We start from the raw sequence: 15,936 nt of genomic DNA on the forward strand, positions 1-15,936 counted from the left end.
ACATACTAAACATACCAGAGATGCCAAATGACCATTAAAATGTTTCTGTGCTCTGGAATGTGCACTAAAAATAAATTTAAAAAAGACATGGGAGGAGGACAATGGGGTTGGTTGTCATACTTTTTACTTTCATTAGAATCTCTCAAATTCCCTTTCAGTGTGTAATGGGATTTTCAGGTAGGAATGGAGTTTTCTTACCCTCCTAAAAGGGTTAATAGTTCACCCAAAAAGAAAATTCAGTCATTATCGTTTGCTTCACTACATTTATATGAGAGACATATTTACTGGTAACTTTGTACAAAAAGATTCTTAAAATGTAAAATTGTCAAAATTAAAATTAGCTCCACAGCCCCCAGATTAAATGGTTCTTAGTGCATCAAGAGCCATGGACATGGGCCGTTTTGTAAGTAGGCTTTCCTCATAATACATAATACTATCTCTTGTTCATCTGTTTTTATCATCCTACCTTTTAGCCCCACTGGTGTGATATTGTCTCGTCTTGTTGTCTTGTTAGGTTTTTCTCTTTTCTATTTTCTATTGTCTTTTATTGCATTTATTTATTATATTTTCTAAAAACTTCTAAAAATTTGATTTATTCTTGTTGTCCTTTGTGTTCTGGCCTTTTTGCTTTCTCTGTTTGGCCTAAACGACTTACTTATTATTTATGGGCCTGCTTTTAAGGAAATAATATTTTTTGCATTGTGGTATTGTTAACTTTACTCACTGTACACAGAGAACCTGAATACTTATCACACATGAAAATCTAATATAAGGCTTTAATTTTGGGTTTAATGTCCTTAATTTGTATATATCTCTGTGTTTGCAACGTGTTATTATTTGAATGGTTTAAAGAACAACATAAGTTACTCTTTAAAGCATTTAGATCAGTATCCTATCTCTTACAAATATACTTTTGAATTTTCCTCAGTTATCAGTTCAAATGATCAAGGGACCTAAATGCTGATGAGGCCATAGTGTAATTTCATTGTCCTGATCCAAAGTCCAACTGTTGCAACAACATGCAACTTCAGCTAGGCCTATGGAAAGGACAGGGAAGGATTTGTCGGGATAAGGATTTTAAATCATGGGCTCCGTAAGTAACCTAGTTTTTATTAAACAAAACTAAATAGGCCTTAAATGTATTTTAAAGTAAACGCATTCAGTCTGATAAAGTGTTTGGATAAATTGTGGATTGGTTTTATGGCAGAATGTCTGACACCTTGTTCAACATATAATATGTTTTCTCTCATGCCGTACTTGTAATAATTTTGAAAGTTAAACCCTGCACTGTTTGGATCACATAATGGCTTAAAATGACAATGTCCATCATGAGCTTGGATAAATCCCTCTTATATAATATATTATTTAACCAGGGACGTAGATCGCAGAGATTAAATATCTCTTTGCCAAGATACCAGCAGTGCACAGAACACAGAGAAAACACACTGAAATGTTTAACACTTTAGCATCTGAATCGACATCAGTTTTCTTGTACTGCTTTCAGGTGCACTGTAAGTATTTAAACCTCTGAAACCTGAGAAAATGTGTTTGATTTCTTTCGAAAACATGGGAGGAAAAAAGCACAACTTGGCAAGTAATGTCCCATTAATTGCAAAATGACATTAAGAAAAAAATGTAGAAAAGTGTGTATATATATATATATCATATATAGCATATGTAGCATATATAGCATATATTCGGGTATTTTCTTTTAACTTCTTATCAGTTATCTTGCTCATTTTTGGGGCATCTCTTGTTAAGCTGCTTGTCACCTTTTCCCCATATTTTGAAAGAGATCAAGCCAATATGGTTTTGAAGGATTAACTGATAAAACAGGCTAAAATAGATCATGTAAAATTAGTAAAACAAACATCAGCAGTCAATGTAGCTCAAAAAAGAATGAGCGGAGCTATGACTAAACTCTTCCTTTACTTCAGTGCAGGTGCTCATGAAGGATGAGTAGTATTCACCTGTGCATGGACTGATCCACTGAGGCCACAAGATGGCAAAAAGTGTCATGGTAGCCTATGCCCTGTGGGCAGTTGGCGGTCCGTTGGGCCTCCACCACTTATATTTAGGAAGAGACAGCCACGCTCTGCTATGGATGCTAACCCTGGGAGGATTTGGCTTTGGCTGGGCCAGAGAGTTCATACGTATTCCTGCATATGTTGGAGAAGCAAATCAAGATGGAGAGACAGAGAGAAAAACACGTCCCACAGGCCCTCCACCTGTAAGTCCCATTAGATTTGTTGGACAGGTGTGTGTTGGGATCTACTTTGGCACGGTGGCTCTGATTGGACTGAACTCCCTCAGTTTCTTCTATTTGATCGTGCTGCCTTTAAGTGTGGGTGCAGGGGTACATTTGGTGTCCTCTATTGGCCAGCAGACTTCTGATCTCCAAAAGACATTTACGACTTGTCTTATAACTTCCCCAATATTCTATGGCAGCACTTTATCACCTCTCCCTATAAGCCTGGCTGCCAGTATTACTGCTGCACAGAACCGCAGGGTCAAACCTCCGCGGCCACCTGGGAGCACACAGAAACTGGGTAAGATAATGTCACAAATATATCAATATCATCTCTTTTTTCTTTTTTTTTTTTTTTTTTACCTCTTTGCAACATTGCTTCTCATTGAACTTTTGAGGCCCACTTAAATTTTATTTTTTTGTGCAGGTCCACGGCTTTACAGGCTCGGCCTAGCCTGGCTAGCCTTCTCTGCTCCGCTGGCTTACTGTATTTTCCATAACACCACAGCCACACTGTACTACCTGTCTGACTGTGTAGCAGCACTGCTGGATATGTTCTGGTTCCTGCCTTGGCTCAGAAATGTATTGGAGTACATTCTTTTAATGCCATATCGGCTCCTGTGTGTTATTACTGGAGGGGGGGCCTATGAAGAAGCATGGAAGAAGGTGCTGGAAATATTGCTCAAAGAGTACACTGAAAAAGAAAAAGAGGCACTGCAGGTGAGCAAGTTCATGGCACTGGAAAGGCTATGTTAAAGAATAACTTTGAGATATATATGTGTGTGTGTGTGTGTGTGTGTGTGTGTGTGTGTGTGTGTGTGTGTGTGTATATATATATATATATATGTTGTGTTGGTCCAGTATTGAATGAGATCATTGCAGCCAATAGTAGCCAAACAAGTTGTAGTGTAACTAGATTGATTACTGAACTGGCCTACCTACAGGGGCCCAAAGTGACAGGGGAACTGCCTGGCATTTACTCGCAAAATGTTACTCAAATAAACACACAGAGAAGATACTCAAAATGACCACAGAAAGACCACACAGACATGTAAAGGAACTACAAAGAGACACAAATAGTTTTAAAAAATCGGACAAACAACCAAAAGGTGACACAAAATGCAACAAAGTGGCCAAAAAAGACCAAAACATTACCTCACAATGATGCAAAATTACCTAAAGAGAACCAAATGACTACAAAAACACACAAATCAACCACAAGGAGGAAAAAAGTCAATCACAAAGTCTGTGTGAAGACACAGCAAGACGGAATGCCTTGAGGAGGCCGTGTAAAAGGGTATTTAGAGGGAGGACATTAACAGTGCAAAACTGCCCCACATGGTCACCTTGCAGCCTGTTTCACAATTGCAGTATTCTCACTCAGTACTTGACCAATTTCAAAAAAGTTGTTGCCTCCATTAGTCACTTAGACATGCAAACACAGGACAAAAGGCTCCGGGTTGAAAATTCTTAAGCTTCCCTTTGACACCTGACCAAATTGGCTTGTTTTCTTTCAAAAACATGGTGAGAAGCAACTTAATTAAAAAAATGGTTCAAAATTTTGCAAGAAATTTGTAAAATTTAGGAAAAAACCCAATAAAATGACCCTAAGTAAGTACTATATATGTTTTTCTTTTCCTTTAATTTTAAATATATAATCTAAAAAACATATAAATATAGTTTTCTGGGTATTTTTCCTAGTTTTATCCAATAATTCTCCCCAGATAATTTTCATGTAATTTGTTTGGTCAGCACGAACACATTTTTTTTGCAATTTGCGGGATATTTCTTTCAGGTGTTAAAAGGTTAGGATAGCTGTACCATGAGTTGTATACTGTGCAGCTGTCTACAAATGTCATTTCTCTGGCATTGTCATAATCTCCAAACTGTGTATCTGGATATGTCTTTGTTGCAGGTATTGTCATTGGAAGCAGAGGCCTCACTGGAAGAGATAACTCACAGCTACAGGGAGCTGGCCAAGACATGGCATCCAGACCACAATCCCAGCAAGGATGCTGAGGCAACGTTTTTGAAGATAAAGGAGGCTTATGAGGTCCTTCTGCGTCGGCACAGACCTCATCGATTTAAATAGTTGCTCTTTGTTCGTCACTGACTGGTCTGATTGGTTGCAAAGGCGAAATGGGACTCTTGATAGCATTGTGTCTATTTTTCATGGAACATAAATCAAGAGCATGCACAGAGACTTGCACAGCATCTCACAGCTGTCTGATTGGTTATTTGGCAAAGTTGATCTGAAACAGCACTTTGCTGCCACGTAGTGGTGCTACATGTAACATCATCATAAACTATTCCATCACAATTTTACTTGTGTTTTAATGTGTGCTGGCTTGCACTTAAATGCAAACGCAAAACCAACACTACCAAGTACATATCCTTTAATTTCACACCAAATAAAAAAAAATTGTCATAATAATGTATTAAAAGGTATATAAACCGACACCAAAGAGAGAGAGAGAGAGAGAGAGAGAGAGAGAGAGAGAGAGAACTGGTAAAATAACCCGCCTACTTGGTTTTCCACTTGCATTTCCGGAAGAGGACTTTATCATGAATATTTTCTGTTTTTTTTTCTTTTCTTTTTTTCCAGTTAATGATTTTACAAAATGCAGCAGGCTTCTCTTGTTGCCGGTATTTCTCCAAGCAGAAATAATGCGCAGCAGACTATAATAATCTTCATATGAGCCCATTAGATCTTCTTTAATATGGAAAACATTTCATGACATTTTTGCCACCTGTACCCGGAGCTGACATGCATCGATGCATTCGACAATCACTGAATCAAGAGCTCTGTTGTACAATTATTCGGTCTGCATCCCAGCATGGGCCCGGAAGTTCTTTGGGATTCCCAGGTAGAAAAAAAAAATCCCGGAGATGCTGTCGTCGCCTGGGAAAACAAACAGCTATCCAGACAATTAAAAAGGAAAACACCGATCGGTCGCCAGGTAAGGAGGAGGCTTGTGGACTTCACCGCGGCGCTCGGTAAGACCATCCATCGGTTTTAATTTGGAAGTACGGCATGTTTTTGAGGAGTTGGTGGGGTGAATGCCATTTGTCGTGTGGTCGGGTGCCATAGCAACGGCTCACGAGAAACATTGTATACCCATTTTGACGTGCTCGATGTTGGATGACAGCTGCGATCATGCGGACAATTTGGACTGGGGCAACTCCTGCAACAAATTGCCGTGGTGTCTCGCCGCTGTCTCGACCGTCCATGAGCTGATTGGTGTCATAACGGACCAAAGCACCACCGAGCAGCTAAAACAAGTAGCATACATGAACAAGCATTGTTTTAAATTGTAGCGTAATGTGTTTTATTGCACAGTCAGTCGCATAGAAAGGGGTTGTCAAGGGTCGGTGCTGTTGCGCGTCCCCCTTTTTTTAATCGCCGTGCCCTGGTGTGACTGGCGCGTCTCCCGGCTGCATCAGCGCCTGTTGCTCCCCATGCGCGGCCAATGCCAGGATATTAATTTTCCCTGCGATGTGTTGTCTCCGCCCCCCAGCTCGCTCCACAGGCTCCTCTGTCCATTGTTGTTGTCATCCATTTGAGCAAAAGGTGCAGCATTGTATATCAGGGCTTTTTTTTTTATCTGTCTTTTTTTCCTAACATAAAATTACATAGAGCACATGGTCAGATGAAATCAATATGTTCTCTGTGTGTAACTCAGCACCGCCACTGTTGGAAATTGGTGTAGTCTGCATGCCTCTTTGCACTTTCCTGTGTGCTGTGGAATAACTGCATCATGCAACCTACGGTAAAATTCCCCCCCTCCTCCTATGATTTTTCCTTAGCTTATTGCACGAACACAGAGGGGGTGGACAACATATTTTGGGCAGTAAACAATAAAAAGAAAAAAAAAATCTGTAAACTTAATCTTAGCAGAATTAAAATTGTTAAATTTTGAGATTAATAGAGTTTTTATTTGTACAGCACCTTTCATGCAAGAAATGCAGCCCTGCGTGCTCTACATCAAAGAAATTACATGCCACAAGTGCTCCACATGAAGACACAGAAGACATAAAGACATAATAAAACCTGCATCTAAAAATAAGATCAGAGGAGAATACATAGAATGCATCTTCACGTGGATAAAACCCAATTGATTATATATGTATATATGTATATATATACACACACACACACACACATTCTAACATTATATATAATATATAATTATACAATAATATAAACCAATAAAAATAAAAAATAAGTCAAAATAAAATGAAAATTAAAAATATAAAATGAAGTATATGCATTAGTGAAAAAAAAAATAAAAAATATGTGCCTTATTATACCTTACATATTTATGCACATTAGTGTGGGTAATGTACTATTTAATTCTGTAGCTTTCTAACTCAGATTTTTAAAAAGAAAATCTGTGTTATAATCTATTTTTCGTTCTAATTATCTGTATTTTTCCCTTCTCTGATTGTCTTCTTGTGCTGCTCTAATCCGAAATTTCCCTCCCACTATCATTAAAGTTTGTCTTTATATCTTAATGAATTAGAATCACTTTTATAGGCCAAATGTGTGTACACATATTTTTTTTCTGCCTTACAATCAATGTACTTACACATAAATAGACATAACAGCTAGTAGGAATGAGGACAACAAAGCTGGACAAATGAAGTTAAAAGACAGCATTATAATGTACACAGGGATGTTGTAGAGTTGGTGTTTACATAAATATGAAAAAGCACCAATGACCATTGTTTAATTTTGCTGAGATTATCTTAATAATGTAAGGTGTTTCAGCATTTTGTCCATCCCCGGTACTTTAACTCCTCCTCTGACACTCTTGGCCATTAGCTCTCTATAAATGTGGAGCCTCTCATATTCATTTGCTTGCCACGGTGCAGAAGAATCTACATGATACAGACACAGCAGGGCAGTACCCAAGTTTACTAAATTAATTTATTACTTATTGTAGTTTATCACTTATTATTAGACACTTGGAATTGAAAGCCTAAAGTTATTTTCTTTACCTTGTTCTTGTAACAACAAACAGATGGTAAGTATATTCTGTATAGTATCAATGTGTTTCATACAACTTTCATGTGACTGGATCTTTTAAAAAATACATTTCTAGATGAATTGGGAAGAGTAATATTGGAAATCTGTTTTTAAACCTTGTTTCTGGTAGGCATCTGGTGAGAGAATGAATGCTGATGACTGCAATGGACGCTCATATGCACAAGGCAAGTTCATTAATAGTGGAGAAACTACTATACATTTTGTGTGTACAGTCTAATGTTTACTTTAATAATGTGGGCATATTTGTGTTTCAGGTAATGGAGGAGAGTCATCAACAGAACAGGATTTTTATGGCAGGCTGCAGGGGCCTTCAGCGAAATCTCCAAACAGTCAGCAGTCCTCACCACACCGCTCCCTAGTGGTCAGTTATTCTTTTGTTTTTATTGTGACTACTTTGTCTCTTGATGTATGAAATTAAATGTGCACCCCCCCTTTCCTCACACAGCAAACTCTCCATCAAGGTTGAGCTGTGCAGCGATGATGAGTCACCAGGTGCTCAACAGCCAGAGAACAGAGAGAGGCTGTGAGGGACGACAGTAGGAGGGATGACAGGGGAGACCCCATGGAAGAGGGCAACGTGGAGTACGCTGGGACTGGAAAAGACAGAGGAAGCGTTTACAATGACATGGCCAGTCCAAATGCTGCTTCACCAGGACCTATACGGCTGCCCAATGGGAAGCTGCAGTGTGAGGGTGTGTGGTATGATCTGCATCGGACCCAACGTGCTGATGGTGCACAAGCGTAGCCACACAGGTGAGGGAACAAGCCAGTGTTAACAATAAAGGCAATACTTCAAATGATTTGCATCTAAAGTCCTCTGCCCATTTATGTGTTCATAGGCGAGAGGCCGTTCCAGTGCAACCAGTGTGGCGCATCCTTCACCCAAAAGGGGAACTTGTTGCGCCACATCAAGTTGCATTCAGGAGAGAAGCCTTTCAAATGTCCCATTTGCAACTACGCTTGTCGCCGGAGAGATGCCCTGGCTGGACATCTACGCACACACGCAGGTAAATCAGTGAGCTTTAAGTGCAATACAACAGTACCGAGCACATCAATCATACACCATGAAGATATTTGTAAAAAAATGTGCTTAGTCAATTATTGAACCTCGTGGATTCAGCTGTGCTATAGCAACATTAATCCATATTGTGATGAGGTATAAATCTATGAAACAACAGTAAGCAGCAGAAGTGGGGACTCATTAGAACAACCCCCTTCTTTGAAGCTCAGAGGAAGTAGGTCTTCTCCAGAATCTACAGTAAAACACATGACAATAATGTGACATTTACGGTTTTTGAAAACAGGAAATCCTGTAAGTGCCTCAATTTGTGAACACACATTCAATAGGTGTTGACTTATACAGTCTAGTTACAGTAGGTCTTGGTCGTTCGCTTTGGGTCTCAGAGGTTCATTTTCGAAGAAAAGATTCTTGCAAAGTGGATTTCGGCGAATTGACGTCATTCTCTCCGTAAGAGGAAATGTTGCGGTAAAGGGTTTGAACGGTTTTTCTGGCGTCATTGGTGAGCAACATCGAAAAATTATGGGAATTGCTTATCAATGGGGAAATCCATTCTCTCAAAGATAGCCAGTAATTAGTTATTCTTTATTTTTTTAAAAATCCCCTTCCAAAAACATAGTGATAAACAACACCACTTTAGTAGATTACATGATATTTCTTGGCAAATTACATTCGATCAACAGTATCCACCGTCTTTGGTGAAATTTTGGTCATTTTGTCTATCTCTGAAGATATTACTTAAATATTTTTTTCTCTGAATTCCAGCTTCTTCTCCAACGGTGGGAAAACCTTTCAAGTGTAGCTACTGTACTCGCAGCTACAAGCAACAAAATACTCTCGATGAACATCTAGAGCGCTGCCATAGCTATTTGAAGAGTCTGGACCATCAGACAGCTGTCAACGCACAGACAGCACAGGGTAACATATCACACAAACATGAAACCCTCTAATGCATGATTGCAAACAGATTGAAGAGAGCAAGTTTAACTTATTTATACACAGAATGAGTTAGTCGTTATGTTGATGACAAGGTGCTTTCTATTTGTAGGTGAAGTCCGTAAACATGGAGACGATCACTAAACCTGTGCTCCAGCCATCTAATGAAAAAGTCCAGCTTGTGGATAGACTGGCTATTGGCATCACCACCAAACGCAAGAGGTCAACGCCGCAGAAGTTTCTGGGTGAGTTTTTAAAAAAAAAAAATGTTTTAAATAAGACAATCCATGTGTAAATATATGTGTATAACCTAAACATGGACACTCTATTTTTAATTTCAGTTTTACCATCATAATGATATATCTTTAACTTAACTTAATTAGACAAAGACCACATTCTTTATAGGTACCTATCTACAGAAATATAAAGAATGTGGTCTTTGTCTAATTCAAGATTCATGATTCAATACTTCATCGCCATAGTTGCGCTTCCATTGGAATTTGTTAGGGGCAATGTAGGGCAAAATAGGGGCACTGGGTAGCTCAGTTGGTTGAACGTGTGCCCCTTTAAAAAGAGAATATGCGTCCTCGCCGCGGTGGCCCTGGGTTTCAAGTCTGACCGGTGGCTCTTTGCTGCATGTCATCCCCACTCTCGCTAATCACCATTTCCTGTCATTCTTCTAGCTGTCCTATCACATAAAGGCCATAAAAGTCCTATAAATATCTTTAACTTGAAAAAAGAATAAAATAATAAAAACAGCAGCACCATTAAATCAAGTAAAATAACACATTTACATTAATAAAAATGTTGTCCACTGTCCTGCAGTGCAAGTCAGCAAAATGTCAACCTGCAGTTGGTGTTTGGTGGCACTTTATCCATCTTGCTCCAAAACATGGGTCAGAAGAAGTAACTCCAGGAGACCCTCCTTCATAATTGTTTTTATGCAGTTGGTGTTTGGTGGCCTTTATCCATCTTGCTTATTACTGATATGTCCTTTTCATAGGGGAAAAAGCACATACGCCTTGACCTACCTGACGCACCTTATGAATTGTCCTCTGGTTCTGAGAAGGACGGGGACCTCATGAGCTCTCAGCCTGCTGGGGACTCTGCCAGGCTGGTTGGTTCACATCTCCAAGGCGGCATGGGTAAGGCGGAGAACCATGAGCCACCTGCACTGTCTCAGCTCCATCCTGCCTTCCTGACGGAGCTACGCACAGTTATGGGCTCCATCAAAAGCAACGTGACTCCTCAGGGCTCCAGAGCCCATGGTGGAGGTGGGCTGGCAGCAGTGTCTCTTGGCCTGGCCGGACGGGAGGCAGGTGAAGGTGACCAGCGCTCAGCCCATAGCCATACCACCTCACCCAACGGCTGCCCCTACTCTACACATGACCAGCGCTCAGCACCTCACCCAACGGCTGCCCCGACTCTACAGACACAGAGAGCACAGCAGAAGAGCAGAGCACAAGGGCTACAGCCCCGACAAGTACCTCCAACAACCACCACCACCTCCACTACCAAACCCCAGCACTGCCCCGCAGCCATCCCACCTCAAGCCCCAGCCAGGCCAAAGACTCGGACCCAGAGTGGGAGAGAGCGTGTCCTGTGCCCCCCACCATCACAAAGAGAAGCCCCGTCTCACCCCTTTCCTCCAGGGAGACTGTGCAGGTGTTAGACAGGGACGGCCGGCCTGTGCGCACCTTCCACTGTCGGCACTGTCGCATCCTGTTCCTGGACCACGTCATGTTCACCATCCACATGGGCTGCCACGGCTTCCACCAACCCTTCGAGTGCAACATCTGTGGCCACCGCAGCCAGGACCGCTACGAGTTCTCGTCTCACATCAGCCGCTGAGCATTCAGGAGGGCTCTGTGGCCAGCAGCCAGGACCGCTACGAGTTCTCGTCTCACATCAGTTGGGGGAGCATCAGGTGGGCTGAGGAGAGCCGACCGCTGCTCTCTAAAGTTGGAGGCTCCTGTTTGTTCTGCACCAGATCAGTTGCTTTAAATCCCTAAGAGTAAGTAAAAAGAATTTGTGGTTTTATTGTGAGAATATTTATTAAACTAAAGCAGAGTGAAAAATCTTTTCACCGCACCATTTAAAGTTTAGAGGAGGCAAATTATATTCTAAGATTAATTGCACTCCCATTTAAAATCATCTGGCAAAACTACTAGTTTTGCTTCAAAAGTGCCTTCTTTGGGGGTTTCCTCTTAACTTAAAAAAACTGGAGGGGAACTGGTGCTCAAAAATCTCGACTAGCCATCTTTTGCTAAATGATGTAGTTAGTACTTTGGAGAGGTTGTGCACAGGCAGTTAATGAAAGCATGTTCATTTTAAGATTTGGTATTTGGTATGCACTAAGAGCTTTTTTGGTTGCAGAGGGTACTTTGTGTCGTCGTGTGTCAGGTAAGCTTAATATGCACTGAGAGCTTTGTGCCTCTGGGTTTGGGATCAGCTTTTGTCACAGACGAAGCACAGAAATGGATTGCCTTAACTCCTACAGTAGCTGTACGCTGCTGTAGGGATACATTGTTTACAGCATGTGTGAAGTCACCTCAGAAGGGAGAATATTTTGCAGCTGCACAGTGAGACTATCAGGACGAAGCAAGACAAAGTCACAAGGAGATGAACTTGAGAACATTCAGGGGCCTACAGGGCTCATATGTAAAATTTGGATTTTAAAGTGAGCCTTAGAAAACTGGTGCAGAGCAGACCATGAGCCACGTAGTGTACAGTAAGACCCTGACTGAGATGGCCCGGGGGTGCTATACCTATACGGGACTGCACTTTTAGGTTCCCTGCTTATATATGAACATCTTTGCTGAAGCACTTGATGGCTTTACAAGTTGTTATTTTTTTTCTGTGATTGTTCTACTGCACTGATAAATCTCATAATACTCACAATAATTAATTTGCAACACCAGTGTGTTTTTAAAACGGAGCCGGCCTTCTACAGAATCCCCCAGCGTTGCACTGGTTTTGCGGTCTACACTCAAGTTTGCTGCAATGTGTGACTACGAGAATTAAATATCAGTTCAAACTACAACAATTCTTTAGTGGATTTGCACTCAGCAGCTGAGATTTTAAACAATTTGCATCATGTCAGTGGATTAACAAATGAATTATTTAAAAGATTGATTAACAAATCAGTTTGGATCTGTTCAGTTATCACTTGTGATTATCTATTTAGTGTTGTTTGTTTCAGCCTTGTGTATTTAATCAGCTATATTCCAAATCTTATCCAGCATATTCCTCAAGTCCATGAAATGTTACCTCCTGCTTCTTTATAGCACCCAAATACCTTATTGCTACAGTACGGTGAGTTATCTGACAATGTTAATATTGGGAACATGAATGAGACCAAACTCAGTATTCTTACTTGTTATTGTGGGTTTGCTGCTTCATAGTTTAATTTCCTTTGATCGCAGGCAAAAATATACTTGAAACTGTTTGAGAAAAAAAGTAATCTAAAAATGCACTTGGTTTGATAAGTAGAGAAATGTGTGTGAATGGAATATAGCATGTGTGCTTGTCATTTTCTGCTTTTTCCCTGAATTGTGAATTATTTTTTTGAAATGTGAAGTAATTTCAAGAAGTGAAAATGAGGCATGGGGGTTTTTGTCTCCTTGTGTGGACTTTTCAATGTTATACGATATTTTGTGAATGATGTAACATGACAAAACACTTTACCTCAAAGTTAAAGATGTACAACTGCCTCATTATTTCAACAAAGTCATGTTGCTTTCTGAGATGTTCTTGCAGTTACAGATGCGTGCCCCTCGATATTCTCAAAACTTTTTACTGTCAATAAAGTTGAGTTTATTGTAAAAGTGATTTTCTCTGGCTCGACTATGATGACATCCACATGTTTGTGCTTCACTTGAAATATGTTCTCTCTCTCTCCTGGGTGGCAATACAAAAAATGAGAACACTAGATATTTAAGTATTAATTTCACAAAAATAACATTTTTTAAATTCCGCATTATATAAGTTTTTCCTGGGACTCACTGGATATTACTTTACAGATTTACCCAACAGACACTATTCCTTTAACATGTTTACGTCTACTATACAGGGCTGCATAATTTATCAAAATATAATTAAAATCAGAATACAGCCAAGTGCAAAATCCAAACCTGCACCTGGAGCTGCAGCTTTTAAATGCATTTTTTTGATAAAGGTAAAATGTGTCACAGTTGTTTGAATTTGAATTGTAAATCATATTGCAATATCTGTCAAAAATAATCGCAATATAATTTTTCTTGCATTTGGTGCAGCTCTTCTACCAAACATTTAATTTTAATTTATACAGCTATGTCCATCTTTCCATGTAAAATTTTAGGATGTAGAATACTGGGAGGTTGACTGTCATATGTATGATATATTTAGTTAACAATAAGAGAGAGGCTTATATTGCATTACATTGCTACCTTCATATTAAGTGACAATGGAATATTTTCTTAAACTGTTGTAATTATGGGGTATTATACTCCAGGGGGTCATATAGGAAGGTAGTAATGTAATGAAATATAAGCCTTTCTCTTATTGTAAAATAACTATAACAACTGAAGAAAATTCTCATTATTCTTGTGTTACGTAATGTGATTTAACAAAAAATGCAGGAATAATTTCAACAGCTTGCCCTCTAAGATGGGGACTGGATTCTAGTGTGTGTATTTGGGGTTCTTTAATGGAAGCCAAATAATTTACTTTGTCTTTAAACTTGGGTGGATGGATTGGTAGATGGATGGATGGATGGATGGATGGATGGATGGATGGATGGATGGATGGATGGATGGATGGATGGATGGATGGATGGATGGATGGATGGATTTGACATTATTCAAAATATACATGACAGACTCATAGGAACCAAATTTGCCAGACTGCCTCATGTGTTGTGCAAGTGACTGTTTTTTGGATTTGTACTCAAATAGTATGGAATATTTTTTGCAGTGTAGATTAAATGTTAAAATACCAGAGATATAGGCACGTAGTGTATTTCTCCTGAGAAACACATCTGAAGTGGTGTTAACAATGCTCTCTATTCACGTGACCTTTCGGTCTATGTGACACACTTTTGTTTTGACTGTTACATTAAGGTTAAGGTTGGTTTCAACCTTTTTTTCCCTCAGCAGTGGAAAGTGTGTCTTGGCTGCTCCCACACAAAAATTCCAGTTGCGATTCTTCAAAGAGGACATAAATAAAGCAACACCTACAGTTCATGACAACATTCAGATACCCAAAAAATTCCAACGTGTAGAAGCCGCATGTCTACAGAGTATTCTCTCTTACTTTGACAGCACACACTTCACAAGGTGCCGACCTGTGTGACCTTAAATGCACCCATCAACACCCTGTGAAGGCACAAAAGGCGTGGTGTACTAAAAAGGAGCTCTATGATGTGTTTGATAGACCATTTTCTAACAGGTGGCTATACTTGCAGTTCAACACCACCTCTTAGTGGAAATGTCACTAGATTTTTTTCTGGTTTTTCACCTCAAGAAAATACCACATTACTGTCCCCACCCAATGCACTGCTTCTGTTCACACTGTAGGATGAAAGAAGTCTGCTGTGAAACAATGCAAAGCACACAAGATTTTAATCATTAAATCTAATGTGAGGATTTGGCACAAATTGTGAAACGTGCATACTTGTGGTATGTGCAGCTTTTATTGCTCTGAGGAAATAATCTGCTTACAATCCCTGCGTGAATATGTTGAGTTTTAGTTAAGAATATGCAGTCACAAAGACTTTCCTACCTGTATTCAACTCTAGCTTTCAGAAGCTCTGGTTAATTCTCTAATTTTTGCTTGTTTTACCCAACTTACACATCACTAATACACAAAAGCACAGTATCAATGTAGCCACAGCTTTCTGTTGATTTCTGTATTGTTTCCATCCATTTTATTTCTTATTTTACCAGCAAGCTAAGCAAGGTTAATCAGATGTCCCATTTCCCAGCAACATTTTCCATCTCCTCCTGGTGGATCCTGATTTGTTCCCCGGTCAGATGAAATATATATAAATTCATCCAGTGTGTTCTGGGTCTATACCCAATGTCTCCTACCAGTTGAAAAAGCCCAGAAAACCTCTGAATAGAGGTGTCTAGGGTTCTGTATCATTTAAGCCCCTCAAATTTTAGGATGTGCTGCTCTTCTCTTGTTTATATCACTGTAAATTTAATATTTGGGGTTTGAATTGCATTTTGGCCCAGAAAAGCATTCTGAAGAGGCCCTTGGAAGTTATGATAAGCATTTTTCACAATTTACTGACATTGTATAGACTAATTAATCAGTAGATTAATCAAATAAATTGTAGTTGGATCTAACATTTACAGAAATAATTGTTAGTTGTGGCCATAAATAAGAATCTCGGCATACTGTTATTTGAAATAAGTGACTGCTTAAGGGTTAAATGTGTGGGATTTAGGGGTGGTATATTGGCAGAACTGTAATATAATATAATCGGGATATTTCTTTATAGTATAATCATCTAAAAGTAAGAACTGTTGCTTTTTTTGTTACCTTAGAATAAGTTGTTTATAACCACATGGCCCAAACACTGCTTTAAGGGCAATTCCCGTTTTCACATTGGCTACCTCAGTAAGCTACCCCGGCCGAGGAGACAAGGCTCGCAAAATCAGTGATCTCTTTTAAATCACTTCTCGAAATCAATTTTTTATA

The 15,936-nt window shown here is 39.6% G+C and overlaps 2 protein-coding genes across 3 annotated transcripts; both read left to right on the plus strand.

Moving 5' to 3' along the window:
- Positions 1 to 1,029: 1,029 nt before the first annotated feature.
- dnajc22 (DnaJ (Hsp40) homolog, subfamily C, member 22) lies at positions 1,030 to 4,568 on the plus strand. Of its 2 annotated transcripts, none has more exons than XM_042492494.1 (4): positions 1,030 to 1,093; positions 1,938 to 2,549; positions 2,676 to 2,968; positions 4,164 to 4,568. In XM_042492494.1, exons 2-4 carry the CDS (start codon positions 2,003 to 2,005, stop codon positions 4,338 to 4,340), a joined length of 1,017 nt encoding a protein of 338 aa, XP_042348428.1. In that variant the 5' UTR covers positions 1,030 to 1,093; positions 1,938 to 2,002; the 3' UTR covers positions 4,341 to 4,568. The 2 variants fall into 2 exon arrangements, with proteins under 2 accessions (XP_042348428.1, XP_042348427.1); XM_042492493.1 differs by having other exon boundaries at positions 1,031 to 1,093; positions 1,943 to 2,549.
- Positions 4,569 to 7,529: 2,961 nt separating this feature from the next.
- Positions 7,530 to 11,103, plus strand: ikzf4 (IKAROS family zinc finger 4). Its single transcript, XM_042490978.1, is given in 8 exon segments — positions 7,530 to 7,552; positions 7,791 to 7,989; positions 7,991 to 8,051; positions 8,138 to 8,305; positions 9,082 to 9,234; positions 9,348 to 9,520; positions 10,256 to 10,605; positions 10,653 to 11,103. Coding segments are annotated over 8 exon segments (1,578 nt in total).
- The last annotated feature ends 4,833 nt before the right edge of the window (positions 11,104 to 15,936 follow it).

Source organism: Plectropomus leopardus, chromosome 8, assembly GCF_008729295.1.
Source record: "Plectropomus leopardus isolate mb chromosome 8, YSFRI_Pleo_2.0, whole genome shotgun sequence".
In the NCBI taxonomy this organism is placed as follows: Eukaryota; Metazoa; Chordata; class Actinopteri; order Perciformes; family Serranidae; genus Plectropomus; species Plectropomus leopardus.

Excerpts from the sequence above, each read along its gene's own strand:
- dnajc22 (XM_042492494.1), top strand. The coding sequence starts at position 2,003 with ATGGCAAAAAGTGTCATGGTAGCCTATGCCCTGTGGGCAGTTGGCGGT. Across the intron at positions 2,550-2,675 it reads TGGGAGCACACAGAAACTGG|GTCCACGGCTTTACAGGCTC; the intron begins GTAAGATAATGT and ends TTTTTTGTGCAG. Across the intron at positions 2,969-4,163 it reads AAGAAAAAGAGGCACTGCAG|GTATTGTCATTGGAAGCAGA; the intron begins GTGAGCAAGTTC and ends TCTTTGTTGCAG.